Genomic DNA, 19,900 nt, shown 5'->3' on the forward strand with positions numbered 1-19,900 from the left:
CCCCGAAAAAAAACCCCCAAAAAACAAAAAAGACAAGCTTGCAAATATCACTGCCTATGTATTCAAGAGAAATAACTGCTTGTTCACTGTTTAGCACAAAGAGATGATTCAAGCTACTTGTATTCTCTGTGGATTTTCTGATGTTTAAAGTGTCCTATGCATCACACCAACAGAACATACATGACCTCTTGTGTCAGTATTTTGTGTCACAAATTAACTTTGAATTTTGTTGATGTCAAACTCTTGATACACAACCTGTCTGAATTTTCTAAGAGTAGATTGTGGTACAATATTGTGAAAATGCCACCTGCAAGGTTAAGAGTGAACTAGAATGTTCATGTATACAAACTAAGTTTAAACCCATTTGTGTTCAATTTTACAATTTACTGCAAATGTATACTGTAATTTGTGTGTTAATTCTTCGTAGGCTTTTATGTAAGGCTTTGATTCATGTTTTGAAACGATTGTTATTTGTTCATTTTCAAAGGAATTTCAACAAATTTTAGCTGTTTGTAATGGTCTTGCTCATCGCTTGTAGCCTTCATGATTCATTATCATTCTCTCATCTTGGAAATAAAATGCAAGTAAAAAAAAAAAAAAAAGACTGGTATTTATGTGATTTTGTCAGGAAGTGAATATGGGATGAGAGTTGAGTGAAAATAAAACCTATTATGTCAATGACATTTTTTTGCCAATACAGTGGTACTGATTTTAACATGAAGCTGTAAATGCATGGATTAGTAAAAGTCTGAACAGCATTCAGAAAGGGAAAAAGAAATTGTACATACACATTTAACCACAGTGGAGGGAGCTTTTGTTCCAAACAAGAAATGCTGCTTGGTTGAGTTTTCCTGATGATAGATCTTACTCTATTTTTTTTTTTAATGATAAATCTGAATCCATGCTATAACAATGCTGTGGTACAGCATCACATTTCTGCAGAGGTTAAGAGAGACTTTGAGAAATCAATGAAATATAAATTACCCTCTATTCTTTGCAACGTGTAAATTGTTTTTAACCTGTTGAGGACAGTGATTTTGCTTCAACATGCACTTCCCATAGACACCTGTCCGAGTACACTCGGGACTCGTCCTCAACGGGTTAATAGTTACTGTAGTTGCTCAAGGCCGGTCACATTGCCCAAAAGTCGCATAAGCGCATGAATCACGCAAGAAATTTGGTTGTGCGTGCTTGTCTGTCGAGAATTTTCGCTGATTTACACGATGAAAATCAGCGATGAATTGCGCAAGAACTACGGAAAAATCATGCAGAAATCACTAACACTGCACTTTCAGCGCATAAGCACGCAAAGGCCCCAAATAGGGCGAATTCGTGGTTGTGTGCGGATTTTACCGGACGCATGGCTCAGTGTGGATCAGTAAAAATCAATACATGACAATTGACCATCAGATTACAGAGATTCTAAAGCCCATGTTATAATAATTACAGATGCATGGTTTCATCTATGGCAAGCAAAGAAGAAAGACTTGCGCAATTGTAGGAAATACGCTTAAATTAATGGATTTCAGGTAAAATTTGTTGCCATTCTGTAAAATAAATGATGTACGTGTCTTTTCGTACATCACAAGGAATGGTATGCATTCCGTAACTATGGAATTGAACCTAATCCCATTTGGCTTCACCTCACGGGTTAAGCATTCCATAGTTACCTTATGCATACAATTCCTACTAATGCACTCAGACCCGTGCATCATTTGTATATTGCTGCTGACTTTAGCTAGCACAAATGGTTTAACAATTCTTTGATTGTACATGTATGCTTTAATCAAATATCAAGTTTGGACAATCATGAATTTGAGTTATGTGATTGTGCATGTGAGCCCTTTCCTAAAACCTGAAAGGAGTTTCTGAACATGAAATCATCTCTATATGTTTATATTAAATGGGTTAGTCAAATACCGGTTAGTGATTGGCTAAACACAGTCACGTGATGGAGGAACATTGGTTATGTTCGCGTTCGCCCATGGGAGAACATTTTGGTAATGTTCTCCCATGGGAAAACATTTTCACGTAACAAATGACAGAAGTACCCGCGCGTGCACAGTGAATTTGGCTCTGCGCGAGCGATCGAGTGCGTTGTGCTGGTGGTTGAAGTTGACGTATTTGACATATTTGACTAACCCATATAATACAACAGATGATGACTTTTGTTGTCGGGAACATGTACCAAACGTTCCACCCTCAGGGTTTGAAATGCTATTTCGGGAGGCTATAAGTCCCTCGACTTCGTCTCGGGACTTATAACCTCCCTCAATAGTATTTCAAACCCTTCGGGTGGAACATTCAGTATGTTCCCTCCCCCACTAGTCATCATCTATATAATGATAGCTTGCCTCTTCGATTTTGTGCACTTCATGTTAGTGCAATGTTTCATGTATTAACAGCATCACACAAATTCCTCACAACTGTAATAGAGTGAGCTGAAATAATTTAGCATAAAACAATTAGTTATTACGAAGTAAAAATAATCTCAATACACAATGAGATGGGCAATACAAACAACAGCACAATTTTTAAAGAACATCATTTAATACTGAAAAAATCTTCCTGTAAGCTAATTTTTCACAAACATGATGATAAAATATGATAATCTGCTGTCTTTACAAAGGATTTGTGTACTGGCCATCAACACATGATGGCATAAGGCATGATAATCTTCAATGTGCTTCTTGGAAAGGTACTCTGTACAAACTAGCATTTCGTCATAGCATACTTTTTACATTGTGCAGAAGGATACTTGAAAAATATTTAATTTGGTCCCATGACTACTACTGGGGAGTATGTCACATTTGTTTCAACTTTATCTAAAAAATAGAGCAAGAAATACAAGTAGACAAATTAAACATTGAAATTGCAGGTTTCTAACAAACAATGCCATGCTTTACGGACATAGGTATTTCTAAAATGTACAATACAACTACTACATTGTATGTACCACTTGATTTGGAGATATTTAAACAAGTTTATAACAGCACTTTGGATTTCTGAGGCATTGCTCTGGACCTTTCCTTGTGGGTCATAATGTAGAATACTGTATACACCATATATTTAGCGAGTCTATTTTTTGCAAATCGGGACTTCCCAACAACTTCGCGATTGGTTAAATTCACGATCATGGAGTACAGTACTGGATAGGAAAATGATGGGATCAGAGTCGATATTTTTGTGTGTTTTTAAATTCGCGAATAGCACCTGACTCGCAAAATTGGGGAAAATAAAAACCTCACAAAATATTTGACGAGTACAGTTCATGAAGGATACATATAATGTACAATTTCAGCCTCTCTGTATTTCCAACCCTTCATTGATGATCATCGCCAGGTGCTGATTGATATCATGCACATCTTTTTCTTTACAGATAAAATGGCAACATTCCTATCCACAACTGGTTACTAACACCATACACTGTTTTGGCATTGAAAACTCTGTGACTGAGCATCCATATGGCAACTGGTACCATCTGAACAATATAGCATTCTTGCCCCCTATGCATGATTCCTAGGAAGGTTGATGATAAATCTGATCATGTTTTACAAAAGAGATGAAAATGACAATTTTGATAACAGGATCCCGACTTACTTGTGACCCAATTCAGGCAACCACTGCCACTGTAATGAAAATTGTATTGTTTTACCTCAAAAGAGTGCATAAATGAATACAAGAAGAATCTTTCACATGACACAGTGAGGCGTTGGCCATCATTCCCCCAGGAAAGCCATCCATACCATTAGAATAACTTTGTATATCTTGCTCCTAAGAATGCTTTCTGTAAGATTGGATGAAATCTAACCATCAGTATTATACAAAGATGAAACTGAATACCAGAACCCCATTCACAAAAGATGTTAGGATAGCAACTCTTGCACGACTGAAAACTTCCCATAGCAACAGCCAATCAGAAAGCTGGATTCTTGTTATTACCATGACAACTGACATTTCAGCAAGATTTGCTATCATATCAACTTCTAATGAAATGCGGCCTAGAAAAACAACATGTAACATACAATGGATACAGGGCAAAAGCAGTAGTTCGTCTTAGCCAAATCCTCAACTGACAGAACTTGGTCATTATTTCTGCTAAGGTGATTAATTCTCTACCAACACTGCTTGATTTGTTCTGTTTGTTAATACACTGTAGGCCTACACTTCATGCGCAAAAAAGTTGAGTGGATTTGGACAACATTTTTATAGAAGATCAGCAGTGGGCAAAGGGGCAAATATTTGTCATGATTTAGATTACTACCTGGGTGAGATATATTTGTAAGTTTCACAAAAGGATTCTTCACCAGTATGACAAAGAAGTACAGTAGGACCTTGATTATCTGGCCATCAAATAATCTGGATGTCGACTGGCTGACTTTTTTTGTAAATGTTTTCATGTCTTTTCAGTGCTAAATCTCGCTGAATCAAAACAAATACACGGTCAACCATTATCCTGCGAATACACAACAGGACAAATTGTTAGGAATGTAGACTGCTGTGCTCTCCTCGCTTTCGGAACTGCTGCCTAAGCAAAAATACTCGTCCTTGCCTTGCTCTCGTCATGTAACTTTCCTTCGGTCCTTGCTTCTGTCCTCACTCTATCCTTGCTATCGACCTCACCTCTGACCTTGTCTCTGATCTTAACTAAGTCAGGCAGAGTGACCATCATCACCTACATTTGGGAATGCAGATAGCCTCGATTCAGCCTGTGAATGAAATATATGACCTCCCTGATGTTTGTGAGCCAAACTCAAAGCCCAATAGTGCAAGAAGTATGCAAGTTATTAGTGTCATTTACAAGACAATGGGCAAACATGACGTGAACGAGTGGCCAAGTGACTCAAAGGAAATGTTTGAGTGTGCCTGTGCAGATTTGAATTCTTATGAGCATAATTAAGTAGCAGCACTTATTGGAAAGTATCAACGGACTTTCGCAAAGTCGTCGACACATCATGGACGGACATCAATTGTTCAACATGCTATGGACACGAGCAACGCTTTGCCAATCAAACAACAGCCCTGTCACCCACCTCTTGCTTTTGAGGGCAAGGAAGAAGAAATAATTAAGACTCAGCTGGAAGCAGGTATAATCCGCGATTCTACAAGTGAGTGGTCAAGTCCCCTCGTGTATGTGAAAAAATGGGATGGAACGACCAGGCAGTGTGTAGGTTATCGCAAACTGAATGATGAACTCAGAAAGATGCCTACCAACTCCCTAGAATTGACGACTGTCTTGACTATCTTGGCGGAGTAAAAATATTCTCGACAATAGACTTACATTCTGGGCATTGGCACATTGGCAGATAGATTTTAAGGAAGAAGATTGAGCAAAGACCGCTTGTAGTACTCGCACTGGGCATTGCAAGTATGTGACCATGCCTTTTGGACTTTGTAATGTGCCAAGTACATTTGAGAGAGCCACGGAACTGCTAATGAGGAAGCTGCAGTGGAAAACGTTGATACTGCACTTGGGCAGCAGGGGGTCAAATTCAACAACATGAGCCAAGAAGAGTTGGTCGCAATGCAGCGGGCCGACGCCAACATCGGCATCGTCATCAACTGGATCACGGCATCAAAGGAAAGACTAGATCACAAACTTGTGCATGATAAGAGCCCTGCAGTCTGGAACCTGAGGCTGTTCTGGAAACAGCTAAGAATTGTTGAGGGTCTGCTCTACAAAACACAAGACAAACATCCAATTGACATCGACATTGAAACTCGTCATTCCACCCGAGCTTCGCGATGACGTCATGTGAGCAAACCACACATCAGTGACGTCGAGGCACTTTAAACAGGAATAAAGCAAACCACACATGAGCCACCTACAAAGAAGTTTCTATTCGCACAACATGAAAGAAACCTGTTCACCTGTACATCGCCACATGTGCAGTGTGTGGTACTCGGAAGAGGCCGAAATCAAAGCCAAGGGTGCCCCTTAGGGAATACAATGTGGGCTACTCCATGGACCGTGTTGCACTAGACATCATGGGCCCTTTTCCCATTAGTAACAATGGAAATTGCTATGTTTTGGTTGTAGGAGATCAGTTCACTAAGTGGACCGAGGCTTATGCCATCTCTGACCAATAAGCCGTAACCGTTGCTAACGTCATCCATGAATTCAAAGCAAGGTTCCTTTAGGGTTGGAGGCTAGCAAGAAATAAAGATATACAATAGCAGGTCCAGACAGGGAGATGATTGGCTAAAAGTAATTTTCTTTTGTGTTTCTTTGAATAGATTTTCAGACAAAGGATAACATAAATTATGTAAGACTGACCTTTTTTGTGATTGGTCAAAAGTGTAGTTGCTATATAACTCTTTGTCTCTCATTCCAGACAAGAAGGAAGATAAGTTATGTAAGAAGGAGTAGTGGTATGATTGGTCAGGAGATATTTTTCATGTTATGTCTTTGTGTGAATTTGAGACAATACAAATGTTAGGAGTGGCAATGTGCTGACTGGACCAAGGTAGTTATTCTTTTCGTTTCCTTTAATGTACCCTTCCACTTCTGTAAATTGCTGACTTGTCCAAATAGGACAACTTTACTTTCCCTTTATTTGCAGTGGTTTTGCAAAGATTAAAAATTTTGTGGGAGACAAGAAATGGGAAAATTGTCTTCAGAAGATATTTAGATGTCGCTGAGTGCAGACTTAGGAGCTGCTAGGCACATCTGTGTTAACTCTTCTCACAATAATGGGAACCATGTTGAAGAAACTCTTTTAATAAATCCAGCAGAAACAAGCACCTTAAACATGAATGGCGTCTCGTGTGCTTTGTGCCCTGTGCCTATCGGCTTAATGGTTGTGAGCGTTTTTGAGTGGTCTCTCTACTTCGACGAAACAATTTATCTTCAACAGAAATATAGTTTCGTCATAGCATCCATTAATGCGAGTTTACTCTGCACAGGAAGAAAGAGGGCAGTAACCACTCAACCCTTCATTACGTCAGGGGCACGAGTGAAATAAAGTGTAACACAGAGAGAGAGGGTGACTCACACCAAGCGCTGACCGCTACCAGGAGTGAGGGTCGTAAACCTGCCAAATGTCCACCACTGGGAGGATAGCCCAAAAGAGGTAGAAGTCAAAGAATTGGTACCAGGATGTAGTGGTCAACTAACACCCACTTGGTAATTAAAGAAATATCCATTTCTTTGGAAATCATATCTTCAAAAACAACTTCCTGAAATTATGGAAAAGTTACTGAAAGGGGTGTGATCATTTTGACCAATTGGTATAAAGTTTTGTGAACCATTTCATCCACTCCTCCAGTAAGATAATTTGTTTGATAAATTAATGTGCAGCATTTGGGCCTACAATGCAAGTGCAGTTACGAAGTACATTTTAGAAAAAAAAACAAAAACAAGATGCAATACCCAAAATTCTTCAGACCAGAGCACAAAATTATCTGTGAAACCACTATGTCTATATCCAGTTCTTAGGGAGGGTTCGGTGTGCATCAGTGTAACCGACAAAATGATCTACCTTTATAGATGAATGTGAAACGAGGAGAAAGTGGTGATGACAAAAGGCCACATACATTGTGTTTGACAATCTGAGCAAAGAAAATTTCTTATCAGCCTGAAGGAGGTTGTGGCAAGGCCAGAGAGAGAGTAGCTTGCACAGAAAGGAGATAAACGCCAATGAAATTTGGCATTTGACGTTGGCATAAACTTCAACTGAATTGGACTATAGAGTCTAGAGATGGATCAAGGGGACTTCGCCTAAGGGGGTACTCGAGTTTGAAGTAAATAGGACCCAGGGGCAGAGACTTCAACAGTTCATCTCATCCCAGGAATCAACCAGCTGTACTGATTATGTTAAATCACTGTCTCTATTTGTAACGACTTCAAGAATATTTGTCAATCACCATTTCTATTCACATGTTGTAAATATAATTCAAGATTCAGGAAAATAAACCAAGTGATTATTGAACGGAAGAAGCATTTGTTTCACCTATGTTGTAGACTCTCAGAAAGGAAGTCTTTGATCCAGTCACAGGGCAGTGCAGCTGCAGTGCCCTATAAGGAGGTTCAGCAACCTGATTTTTGAAATTCAGGCTACTAAGAACAGTAGATTGAAAGTACTGCATCATGACCCTCTGAAACCTTTTATCAGTAAGTCTATGCCCTCGTAGGCCTGAGAGACTTGACCCAAAAGGTTTTAACTGATGTCAAGACAGCTGGTAAGTGCACTGGTGAGACACAGACTAACATTAAGGACACCCTACTCCCTCGCCAGTCAACTTGTGTGTCCAAGAATTCTGACAGACTACAGCAGAATGGCAATCGAGATAAGATATAGCCCGCTGTGGTCTTTCATGAGAATTATCACCACTTGACTTTTAGATTTTGCCTCAGGAACATCGTCAGAACTGAAATTAGGATTTTCCTCACAGTACTGGGACGAACGACTACTAATATATAGTGACAATGTTTTCTAACAAGCACTACAGATTTTTCTTACCACTTGACCTGGGCACCACGCTCATAGACGAGGAGAGACAGCCGAGAATAACAAACTCCATCTAGAACTCAATGAGCCAACTGCTTGACGAGCCAGTACTGCAAGTGGGTTATTCCCCTATTTCACCGCCACCATCTGCAGGGCAAGCCAAAACTGAACCAGGCCCCTCTCGTCCCGTCACCGCCCAGGCTGGGATAGCTGGGATGGTTTTCCAGCCGATCCCACTCCCCAAGCAAAATTTGCAGCCATCAAAGAAAATTAAAGTACCAGACAGGAGGAGAGGCTGCGGACAGTGGACTTGAAAGCATTATTCTTCAGGCAGGAAGCACCATGGAGCATAGCCTCAAGATGGAGCTGGCATCCATCCGTACCAAGGAAGCCAGTCTCTGGAATGCTCTGGCTGGTCTAGAAGAAAGAATGGATGCGGGAAACGATGAGAGTCATGACTATGCCCAGCACCTCCAGAACAGCCTTAAGGATGGGATAAACACTCCAGCCACTGTTCTTGGAACCTAGTGCGAGAAAGTTCAGCGTGCAAATTTCATACTCCAGGAGCTGCTTACAATACCATCATTCGCCAGCTCGTCATCCCAACCTTCTCATTCAACATTAAGGATCTGCTCTATTTCGCCAACGACGGTTGGAATGCTCTTGCTGGTCTAGAAGACAGGATAGATGAGGGAAAAGATGACAGTCATAAATATGCCCAGCACCTCCAGAACGACCTTAGGGATGGTATAAACACTCTCGCCACTGTGCTTGGATCCCAGCATGAAAAAGTTCAGGGTGCAAATTTTCATACTCCAGGACCTGCTTATGATACCACCATCTGCCAACTTGTCATCCCAACCTTCTCATTTTACATTAAGAATCTGTGCTATTTCGCCAACGAAGGTTAGGTATAATTTGTGAGGTTTTCTCCTCCAGTGGGAGAAATCCTTCTTTTTTTTTTTCTCTCTCTTTTTTTTTTTTGACACAGCGGAAATGTTACTGGAGTTTGTGTGCAGATCATGTGAATTTGCAAACCAGAATTGCTTGGAATAATACCAGTGCTATTCCTCTCTTCCATTTTTCCTTATACAGTGCACTCCCGTTATAACGAAATCCTTGGGAACGGCAGTTTTCTTTCGTTATACTAAATTTTGTTATTCAATTCAATTCATTTATTTTCATTCTTCTTTTTCCAACAAAAAATAACACAAGATAAATAATTTATTACATCATAAACAAAAACATTTGCCTTTGCAATAGATAAATGACATCGATAAACATAAGAGCGCATACTGGCAAAAAAAAAATAATAATAATACAAAGTCATGCTTCAGTTGGAAAAAAAAAAAAGAATAAATACAATAAATACAATATAAACCCACAAACCATGCTTATACTGTAACTATATTGTTTATCTAATACTCATCATACGCTGGTATAAGCTACGCCAATGGGCTGCTACCTCATTAATTTTGGTTATACAGGGCATAAAGTTGTTCGCACTGTCATGTCTAGTTTGAAAACAAAATCAAAATGTATAAAATGTGATGGTTTAGGATTCGTTTGCAGTTTGTCATTCCAAACTTCGTTATTAGTAAAGTTCCAATTCTGAAGGCTCCTTATTCTGAACGCTCATTATTCCAAAGTGTCATCATTCTCAGGATTCGTTATTCCGAAGGTTTGTTAATCAGAAAGTGAAATAAGGTTTGTTATTCCGAAGCTTCACTCTTCTGAAGATTCGTTATTCTAAAAGTCCGTAATTGCGGAAATGAGATAAGATTCGTTGTACCGAAGATTCATTGTTCCGAAGATTCGTTGATGCCAAAACGAACAAGGTTCGTTATTCCGAAGGTTTGTTAATCCAAAAATGAGAAAGTTCGCTATTGCGAAGATTCATTTATCAAAAGACAATACATGGTTTGTAATTTCGATGTTTTGTTAGTGAACACACCTAGGACCTTGCACCTTTTTTATTCTCTTTTAGGTTAACGAATATAATAGAATAAAGAAGATTCCTATCATTTTTTAATTAACTAAACTTTGTAATAACTTAACTCTATTCCAATGCTCGGTTAACGAACCTTACGAATAAAGAACCTTCGGAATAATGCCGAAATGTTCGAAAAATCAAACCCCATTTCATTTTTCAATTAATGAACATTAGGTTATTAGAATTTTTGTGTTTCATACTACAGTAATGAACCTTCGAAACAACAAACCTTATTTCATTTCGGATTAACTCATAAGAATAACGTAAGTTCTCTTTAGAAACTGTGCGTGACACATGGAGTGAAAGTAGAATGATTTGAAGCATCTGCTAATGCAGACGCTCTGTAATCTTTGTTCCGCTATTTTTTTTTTTCGTAAGCAATCCGCATTTCGTTATAACGGAGCACATTTCTTTTGTTTATTGCGCTTGAAAAAGATTTCGTTATAACGAAAAATTTCGTTATAACCGTGTTCGTTATAACCAAATTTTGTACCATAGACGTTTATGACAATTATTTTGGGACCTGAATTTTTACTTCGTTATTCGTTATAACTGTGTTCGTTAAAACGGGAGTGCACTGTAGCTCTCGTTTTACATGTCAATCTAAACCACACCCATCAATCCATGGATTCTAAGGATATTCTGTATGAATACAGATGTGTTATAACCTCCATATGATAATCAAAGAAAAGATTTAAATCATAACCAAGATACGGCAATGATAAAATCTCCTTTTGGACAATGAACTCTTGTGGTGAGAGCAGAGCAGTATCCCCCAAAAAGGACCTGTGAGTTTGATTCTGAAAAATAAACTATGAATTGCACAAAGTCTGTCCCTGTCTTCTGTATACACCTCCTCATTCCCCATCCTCAGTACTACTCTTATTCTAATACTCAAAGTTTGGCTTGGGACATTACAATATGCCAATCATCGCGGTGGACTGTCACTTTTAAGTCAGTTCGGGAGATGATGTCAAAGACTGGTGCCACAATTGTCATTGATACTGAGTGCACAGCAGTGGTTACGGTACAATGCAGCAGGAGTATTTGAAGAGTCGCAATAAGCATAACAGTAATATTGTAATAACATGTGCATACCCCTAGCATGATATGCTAGAAAGTGCTGCATTTGAGCATCATATCTCTCTCATCCACCCAAATATGTTAACTGGACGTCCACCAGTCCTGCCATAGCCAGATAATCGTGGTCATAACAGGGTATCTTGCAAATCTACCTGCAGTAGTGATTTATGTCCCAAATTTTAGCTTAATTGCTCAAATACTAAGAGTGGCTTGATCCACAAGTTTTTGAAATTGATCAACCAACTGACTGGGCTAATAAACCTCAGAGTGATTCCTATGTGCCCTTAAACACCATATGTTGGCAGAGGTTTAATACTAAGGCCCCAAGTTCTTTGACATCACCAATGGCGGTGCATTAATCTCTCTCATTTAGGGATGATTTGAGGGCACTGAAATGATTCCAAAGAGATTTTATGGAAGGTGATAAGGTAAAGTTGGTAAGATGTTAAAACTAAAGAGGAAAATCAAGAGCCATCTGAAATCAAGAGGGGAGCACAAGACTTCTGCCTTAAATGCCAAGTACAAGCATGAATGTGCTTGATCTAGTTTGGCTAATCAGCTTACTCCTTCTCTGGAAACAAATCATGGATTTGTGGGGAGGGAGTTGAGTCTCACTCCGCCACTTGGATATCATTATTCTTCCTTCACAGCGTGAGAAACATACGTCAAGCCCCTATTTCAGTCCCGTAACTACATTCCACAAGTTGTTTGGGCTTCACACTGAAAGCAATGAAGCTATCATGTACTGTAGTATTCTTTGAGCATCCATTTATAACAGAATATCTGATGACTGGCAATAATCTGGATCAAACAAGGATTTTATTAATACGAGAGAATATCTTTGCATCACGTGTTTTCCGTGCACCTCTCAAAGATTTGCTGTTGTATGTGTGAATGAAGTTTTTCTACAACAGGTGATTCCCAGCCGTCCAGGTCAGGCAGCTGAAACAAGATTTTCTGGATAAACTCCCACGTTCCCATGCACTGCTTGGGGTAGGGAATTCCCAGGATGTGGAATAGTTTAAAGCACTCATCAACAGCTTCCACGATGTTGCGTTCAATCATGGCATTATCCTGAAAGACAACGTAGATCTCAGTAGGGGCTAGCCGAGAGCCAATGAGGAGAAGGAAGGGGAACTCACTGGTCTCAATGTCATTCAGGTAGTGTTGAGGATCCGTTCCATCCTGTACATTGCAGTTAGTAGAAATAGCATAAACCAGAATTTTAGTTCAGAGCTGCTGCCAAGGAGTTATGTTTAATTAGATCAGTTGCATGTACTTTCCTTGACTGACTCTTTATATCAGAATGCATGTAGACAGTGTCCCATTTTTACTGAAGTATGCAAAATTGATTACAATTTGCATCTTTTTTTAAAGCTTCATAAGTTTTGGAATCCCTGTTTTATCCTGTTCTGAGAAGTGTAAACTTGAACAATATCTACCGGGAATACAAGGGATAACCAGCAAGATTCTTCAATTTTTAGAGCCCTGCTACTAAAACTTCCTGAGAAAGGAGTAAATATTAACCCTGATGGTACTTCAGTCAGAAAAGAAACCTAATATCACTATGACATCTGTTGTTACTTGCAGAAACAGTCATTCTGAGAGTTGGAGGCTTAAGACAATATTAAAAATTTTAAAAATGGATGCAAATTGATGGTGCACAGGCAAAATTAACACCAACTAAAAATAACATTCACTGATCTATGGGGTATATTCATTGTTTTTTCCAATTCAAAGATTTTACTAAGTGAAATAAATTGTAAGGTTTAGCATAATTGCATTCTATGTAATCATTGTTTTCTACCTTGTGTGCGTTGTGTGATTGGGGGTGATGGTGGGGGTGGGGAAGCAGTGTCACCCTTACCAGTGGAAATCTGCTGCTCAACACCTTCAACATTCTACATATACACTGCTTCAATACTAACTATGATTCACCATACTTCAATACTAACACATACTATGTTCTCTTTTGGGGAAATGGTCTACAGATTCACATATTCAGTGTTGCATGGATTTAGAACAGATCTATGGTTTATGACTGGTTCAGTGCTTAAAAGAGAGAGAAGAATACAAGAAATTACCGGCTGAATATCAATGAAGAAGGATGCCCTCTGATTAGCACTTCTGATGTTCTGATTTGTAGGAAGAATGTAGGGCAAGACTTGGAAGGCAATGTTACTACGCTCCTCTAAAACATAAAATAAAGAGAAAAAGGGAGAAATATGAAACGAATCACACGGGGATTCAGTCAAGCTGCAAGATCTTGTTCCTAGTGAAGCATCTTTGTGTTATGTGAGTGTCTGTATGATCATCGATTGTAGTGTCTTTGGTGGTAGGCTCACTAGGAAAGGTTTAGTCCCGCTTCCAACCTTCTGATCTGACATCATACAATCATTATACAAGACATTATACCTCTACTCTTCATTTTAAGTGTGTACACCAGGATGAGTGAAAACTGTCACTTAATGGAGGGTGGGATTACCACTTGTGACCCTGACTTAGTAAATAATAATAATAATAATAATAATAATCATAACATTAAAAGTCATTAAGGTTGCTTTTCCAGCATGCTTTGATTAGCATTAAAAGTGCAGTTGGCTGATTTTAGTTTTGGTGTTGCGACAGGTTTACCCTTTTCTTTTCTTGTATAAGTTTGGGAACATGAAATTAAGGCCAGATAGAACTTTTACAGGTTTTTGTAGACCCATCCATTCTTCTACATTCTTTACTTCCATATTTCAGTCATCTCCAGGAAACTGATATCAATTTCCAACTTGACCACAAGATCAATGCAGAAACCTTTGTGCCATCTCTAAAACTTTTGCATCGTCATGGATTTTGACAAATAATATGATTAAGCATCTGAATAGTACACATGTGACCCTGCTGTACAATACCAACAAAAAGTCATCAGACATGGTTTTTGGTTTGGGTTTTTTTTTTTTTTTAGTTAAGGACACCTTCTGAAAAAGCTGACTTTAAGCTTTAAAATGATGCAAAACTCAATTTAAACAGACTCTCCTAAACTATCTAAATATTGGGGGGAAAGTACACATTCTGGATGAGTGTGTACTAAGAAAAGAGGCTCTGAAGTTCAGGAACTGTTCAAGTGCTTAATTTTATCAAGCAATCTCCTGCACAATGAATGGGACAAAAAAAAATATAAAACTCCCTAACAACAACAATGAAGAAATAAACAGATAAAGATCAAATTAAGCATGCTGTACTGGCACACACTATCCATGACTAATATCAACTTTCGAAGCAGTAGCATTATGTTCTCAAACATTTTAAGCATTGAAAAGTGAAGAGCGTGAAAATGGTTTTTGAGAAATGAAAGGGTGCCTCTAAGACATACCAAAGCACACTAGTCTTAGGAAAAAAAGTGTTCTGGACACACTGCCTAAAACACAATATCCCATTTGCTTTATGATCCCAAACTTTAGGATATTGTACAAGAAGAATTGTTCTTTCAGAAAACACCAAAAACTCAAAGATTGACTTGGTTGACCCATTAATTCACTTTCTTTTTCTTTTTTTTTTTTAGTCCTTATGTAAAATTTGGGAACGCAACTTTTTGTTGGTTTTGTGATGCACAGTCACATTATATTAACACTTCCATCAGAGGTCTCTTTTTAAACTGTGCCAAGACTAACACAATGCACTACAATGTATGAGAAAAAAAAATGTCTTTTTACCTGAATCAGTTAAAGATGTTACAGACTGATTGATGCCTAGTCTATTTGACAGAGTTCGGTGAGCTATGTCAGCATACTGGAGAATGATGTTCACTAGAGTGTCAGTCCAGGTTGAAGAAAGTTTGTCTGCATGGCTGGGAAACAGCAGTCTGAAATCTTGATCAATCTGAGGAAGAGGTAATAACAAGGACTGTCAGTCTCACAGCTACAGCTCATTCAAATCATACTACATGTATCAACTTCTTTCATTTCAGGCATAGTTGCTGGTGATAAAAGCTAATAATAGATGGCACAATTTTTCAAAATCTGTGAACTTCCTCCTTCAACTTCATTTTGCTGGCCATTGAAACAACTATGTGTAAATATGCTAAGCCACACTTGGACTGTGTTGTCTCAAATTAATTTTTATTTAATCAAAGGAGTATGTTGGTGAATGCTAGAGATTCTATTTCATCACAAGCAAGGGTAGACAGTTGATTAGAATCACATAAGAGAAGATAGAAGATAGCCATAAGGCCTCAGGAAGCAGTTAAAATCAATATGGAAAAATAAATGCAGTTCTTATTTCCGAGAAAGGGCTAAATTTTATGATGTAAGAACAAACATGAACTGATAAAATTGCCAGAAAAGATAAAGACATTTAAACTATACACAGATCATAATAATTTGCGTCAGAACGGTCTCATATTCAAGTAATTTGCAGTTTAATGCCCCATCACTGTACAGGCATGCTAACCTGGAAACATTAAACTGCACATTACTTGAATATGAGACCATTCTGAAGCAAACAATTTTCACACAACAATAGATATATATAATGTACTCTTAAATGAATCTCACAAGGATTGGAACAATCACCCCCAGCATTCCCACCGATTACAACTGATCAGTTACTAGCCATCCCCTTTAAAGGTAGGGAATCCCATTTGCATGCCTTAAATGAAGTGTTGTGTAAACACAGTGGTATGTTGAAGAGAGTATCATTTTAGAAACTCCCATAAAGTATTGAAAGTGGAAGGTAACATTTAGTACATTTTTATTGACCGTTAGATTTTGAATTGAATTTTTTTCGGGGCTCACCATAAATTCCAGTACATTACTAGGCTACCTTTGCAGACCCACGCACTGCATGTATGTCCATCATGTATATTTTGTGAGTAAAGTTCATCAAAACTTACAAACATTTCTATATACATTCATGCCACACACATCAGCTCTTATACTTTCAGATTTGTGTTTATAGATAAAAAATACAGAAGACTGCAACAAAAAGGCTTAAGTGTGGCTGACACACAGAACTACTGAGTAGTTGAGTTTTGTGCATTATTCAAATTGTAGATAACTGTTGACTTCCAAATTTCTAAGCAGTGGCCTAAACAAGTCCCCTGAGGTTCATATTTAATGTTTTGCTGCATTTTGGGAGTTCTGTAAAAGGTATCCCCTACCTTTAAAGGACTATTAACTTCTAGATTTAATTACGAAGTTAATAACCCACTTAATTACGACCTCATCCTCAGAATACCACTCATGATTTTCCTTAAATTCTTCATATTTCTGATCAGTTTCCTCATATATTCAAATTTACATGCAAAAAGCTGTATGACTATGGTGATCCCTTGCAATTATCCAAAAAATGTATTTTCATCCTTCAGGTTACGTCACTTTATCACAGCTCATTACCAACTTGCTGGGTCTAACATGCCTAACTTTGTACTAAAGCTTGCACTCTTGTGAAAATCTGTGTCATTTAAACCTGACTTCCCATCACCCCTAGCATGTGAGGACCGATATGACAACACCCACTCACAATGCCCTGGGAATCCAGCAGCCGAGGGTATCGGTCCAGCAGCTCTGTGATGGGAGCTGAAGGATTCCTGGTCCTCCAACGGAGTCTGCTGCCAGCTGTAGCCCGCATCAAGGCATGCACCGTCTCCCGGGGCTCTGTGTGTTCCTGTAGCCACTGAACCTTGGCCTCTAACTCCTCTGAAGACAGCTCCATTTCTGTGTCAGGGGGATGTCAAATTTAAGTTAAAAAGTTATAATACTTTATGACCGTTCAACAACAAAAAAATATATATTTGATGAATCATATTATTTTTACAAGTACAAATCATTTAAGTATAATATAAATTTTCAACTGCATGAGACATATGAGAAGGGCAGCTCTAATACTTTATTGCCCAAGTCTTGACCATCATTATTCACCACTCAAATAATTTTGTTATTGCATGCTCAGAAAAGTTAATGGGATATTCCAACATTCCAATGCGAAATTGTAGCAAAAGAGTTCGCACACTGTACTTGGCAGGTGTTTGGGCACTACGGGCTGACGTCCACTAGAGCCCTGACAAGACTAGGAAGGGCTGCCGAAGCAAATTCTGTCATTTTGGCATGCATGGAGAAAAGAGTGCACATTGGCTTGTCCTGGGACTAACTGCAAACATTCCTAGGAGTGTCCTAGGAATAACTCTGGGAGGGCGGGAAATGCCTCAGAATATGCTGATCATAGCCGAACAGCAAGGACACATCTAGGATCACACTACTAGGAGTGGTAAAATCATGAACTAGGACAATCAGGATGACTTTCTAAGAACATAAGTTAGATATGCAGACAATGTAAGGGAAAAAATTCAAGGTTATATATTCAGTGCCGACTTTTGATTTTTCTCATTTGACTGCCTGCCGTCATGGAGGTCACACTAGTCGAAATTCACTTTGCCTCACTGCTTCAAATACAAGCCGAGAGAGATGCTCAGATAGCACTGGTCCTGGCCCTCAATGCACCAAAATCTGTCTTATCAGGTCAATTTCTGAAGTTTGTCTCATCTGGAAGAATAATCTTTTCTCTACCTACTTATACAAATCGAAGCAAAACCGAAACAGAGATATTAGCAGAATTTATGGACCATATATTTTGTTCTTTTTCATTGGGGGGGGGGGGCAGGGACATGCATTTCTTTGACTGTGAAATATAATATGTTTTCTATGATGCTTCTGCTGGGCATGCCTAAGTGATCAAAATCTGAAAATTCACTTTTCTCTTTCTCTCTTCTTTTAATTATGAAAACTGCATCTCCTAACTATCTCTTATTTCAGTCAATTTTTAAATGGGTTAGGATGGTCCAATTCTGGCCCAATTCTGGATATGGTTGAAAGATGAGACAAGGTGGTGGCGAAGTGAGTGTGTGTGAGATAGAGGTGCGGAGAGGTGTTGATTACTCCCCTTCTCCTACGCATAAGAAAATCGCTTTTGGTGATTCAAGTTTTTGCAAGGATATTCTGCGTCAACTGGAAACATTTCTGGACTGTTTTGGACATGTATATGTGAGTTTTGGCTGCTAGTTCTTCAAGTCCATTGGTCCTTTGGTAAAGACTTGACCGGTATGTGTAGCCCTATGCTCACAAATTGAGGTTGGAGCTCCTATATACGTCATGTAATTAACTGTCCATCACTTCTTATCATCACTGGACGCCACTTTGTATCACCCGCCATGGGATATATTTCATATATTTCGACACACTCATAGATCTTTGAATTTCCGTCAGTTTTCTGCTTTCTGTGTGTGTTGATATCAATCCATCCTCGCCATATGCCTACTGCATCTACGTCTATATGGTGTACTGGCCTCCATTTTTCTTACCTCGTCATATACTGCTCTGCAGTGCTCAAGTACAGCCTTTATTACATAACGCTCTTAACTAATCAGAATGCCCAACCTAGGATCGAGACCATCACCATCCACACCATCTGACATTCCCCTTTCAGCAGATTCTGCAAGCAATGTTTCCATAGAGACACCAAACAATGCGCCTACCCGCGTGCCCCCTAAATCTCCTAAAATGGCTCAAATCGACCACCTGCTAAAAAAAAGCCGATCTTCTGAAGCACATTGACCGCATCGTTGAGTCTGCTGTAGAGAGAGCGATTGGAAACATCGTGAAAAAGCATGGAATCAATCTTTCACATGTATCCAGCATGATTGAAGAGCAGCTAGCTCACATGCACGACTTGGAAGTCTTAGTGGACGCCAAGTTTTGTGAGGTTCGCATGGTAGCCGATTCAGTCAAGCGGACCAGAGAGGATCTCAAGCGTGTATGCCGCGATGTCGACAATATGGAACAACACTCACACAGGAATAACATTCGCTTGCTAGGCATCAAAGAGTCTCCGAACGATAATACCAGAGACTCCAACTCTCCCGTTTTCGACGGGAGATCTCCCGCCGAAAACCCATTTTTGCAAAATCTCCCGTTCTCCCGCTTGAGATTTAATTTCTCCCGCCCTGGTTCTTTGTCTCCTGTTGGAAAGGATTTCTTACTTATTTCCATCGTATGTTGAAAAAAAATAAGCCTTAGATAGCACCAGAGAGCATCTAGAACCCTAGGAACTTCGCACACATCTAGTAGGAGTCTCCCATTTGCTAGGGGTTTCAGGCGGGAGAATCTCCAGATCAGAAGGTGCTTTGGGTTGGAGTCTCTGTAATACGGATGCCACTGCCTGTGAAGTTGCGAAAAGCATTGGCATCAATATCACACCAGCTGACATTGACAGGTCTCATCACGTCTCTCGCCAAGGTGATCAGGATGCGCACGCACATAGTGGTCAATCTTACACGGACGCCACACGCTCAACTACCACCACCCCCCCCCCCCCAATGCGAAAAGTGTAAGCA

The 19,900-nt window shown here is 39.2% G+C and overlaps 1 protein-coding gene across 1 annotated transcript in view; it reads right to left on the reverse strand.

Moving 5' to 3' along the window:
* Nucleotides 1-12,297: 12,297 nt before the first annotated feature.
* LOC140226264 (uncharacterized) overlaps nt 12,298-19,900 on the reverse strand; it is a 40,706-nt gene continuing 33,103 nt past the window's right edge. Inside the window, exons 9-12 of the mRNA XM_072306755.1 lie at nt 17,035-17,228; nt 15,228-15,393; nt 13,611-13,717; nt 12,298-12,711 (exon numbers count right to left, since the gene is read on the reverse strand). Coding sequence (XP_072162856.1) covers nt 12,373-12,711; nt 13,611-13,717; nt 15,228-15,393; nt 17,035-17,228 — 806 coding nt within the window. The 3' untranslated portion in view covers nt 12,298-12,372. The remainder of the gene's footprint in view (nt 12,712-13,610; nt 13,718-15,227; nt 15,394-17,034; nt 17,229-19,900) is intronic.

The sequence above is a fragment of the Diadema setosum genome, chromosome 3 (genome assembly GCF_964275005.1).
Source record: "Diadema setosum chromosome 3, eeDiaSeto1, whole genome shotgun sequence".
NCBI lineage: Eukaryota > Metazoa > Echinodermata > Echinoidea > Diadematoida > Diadematidae > Diadema > Diadema setosum.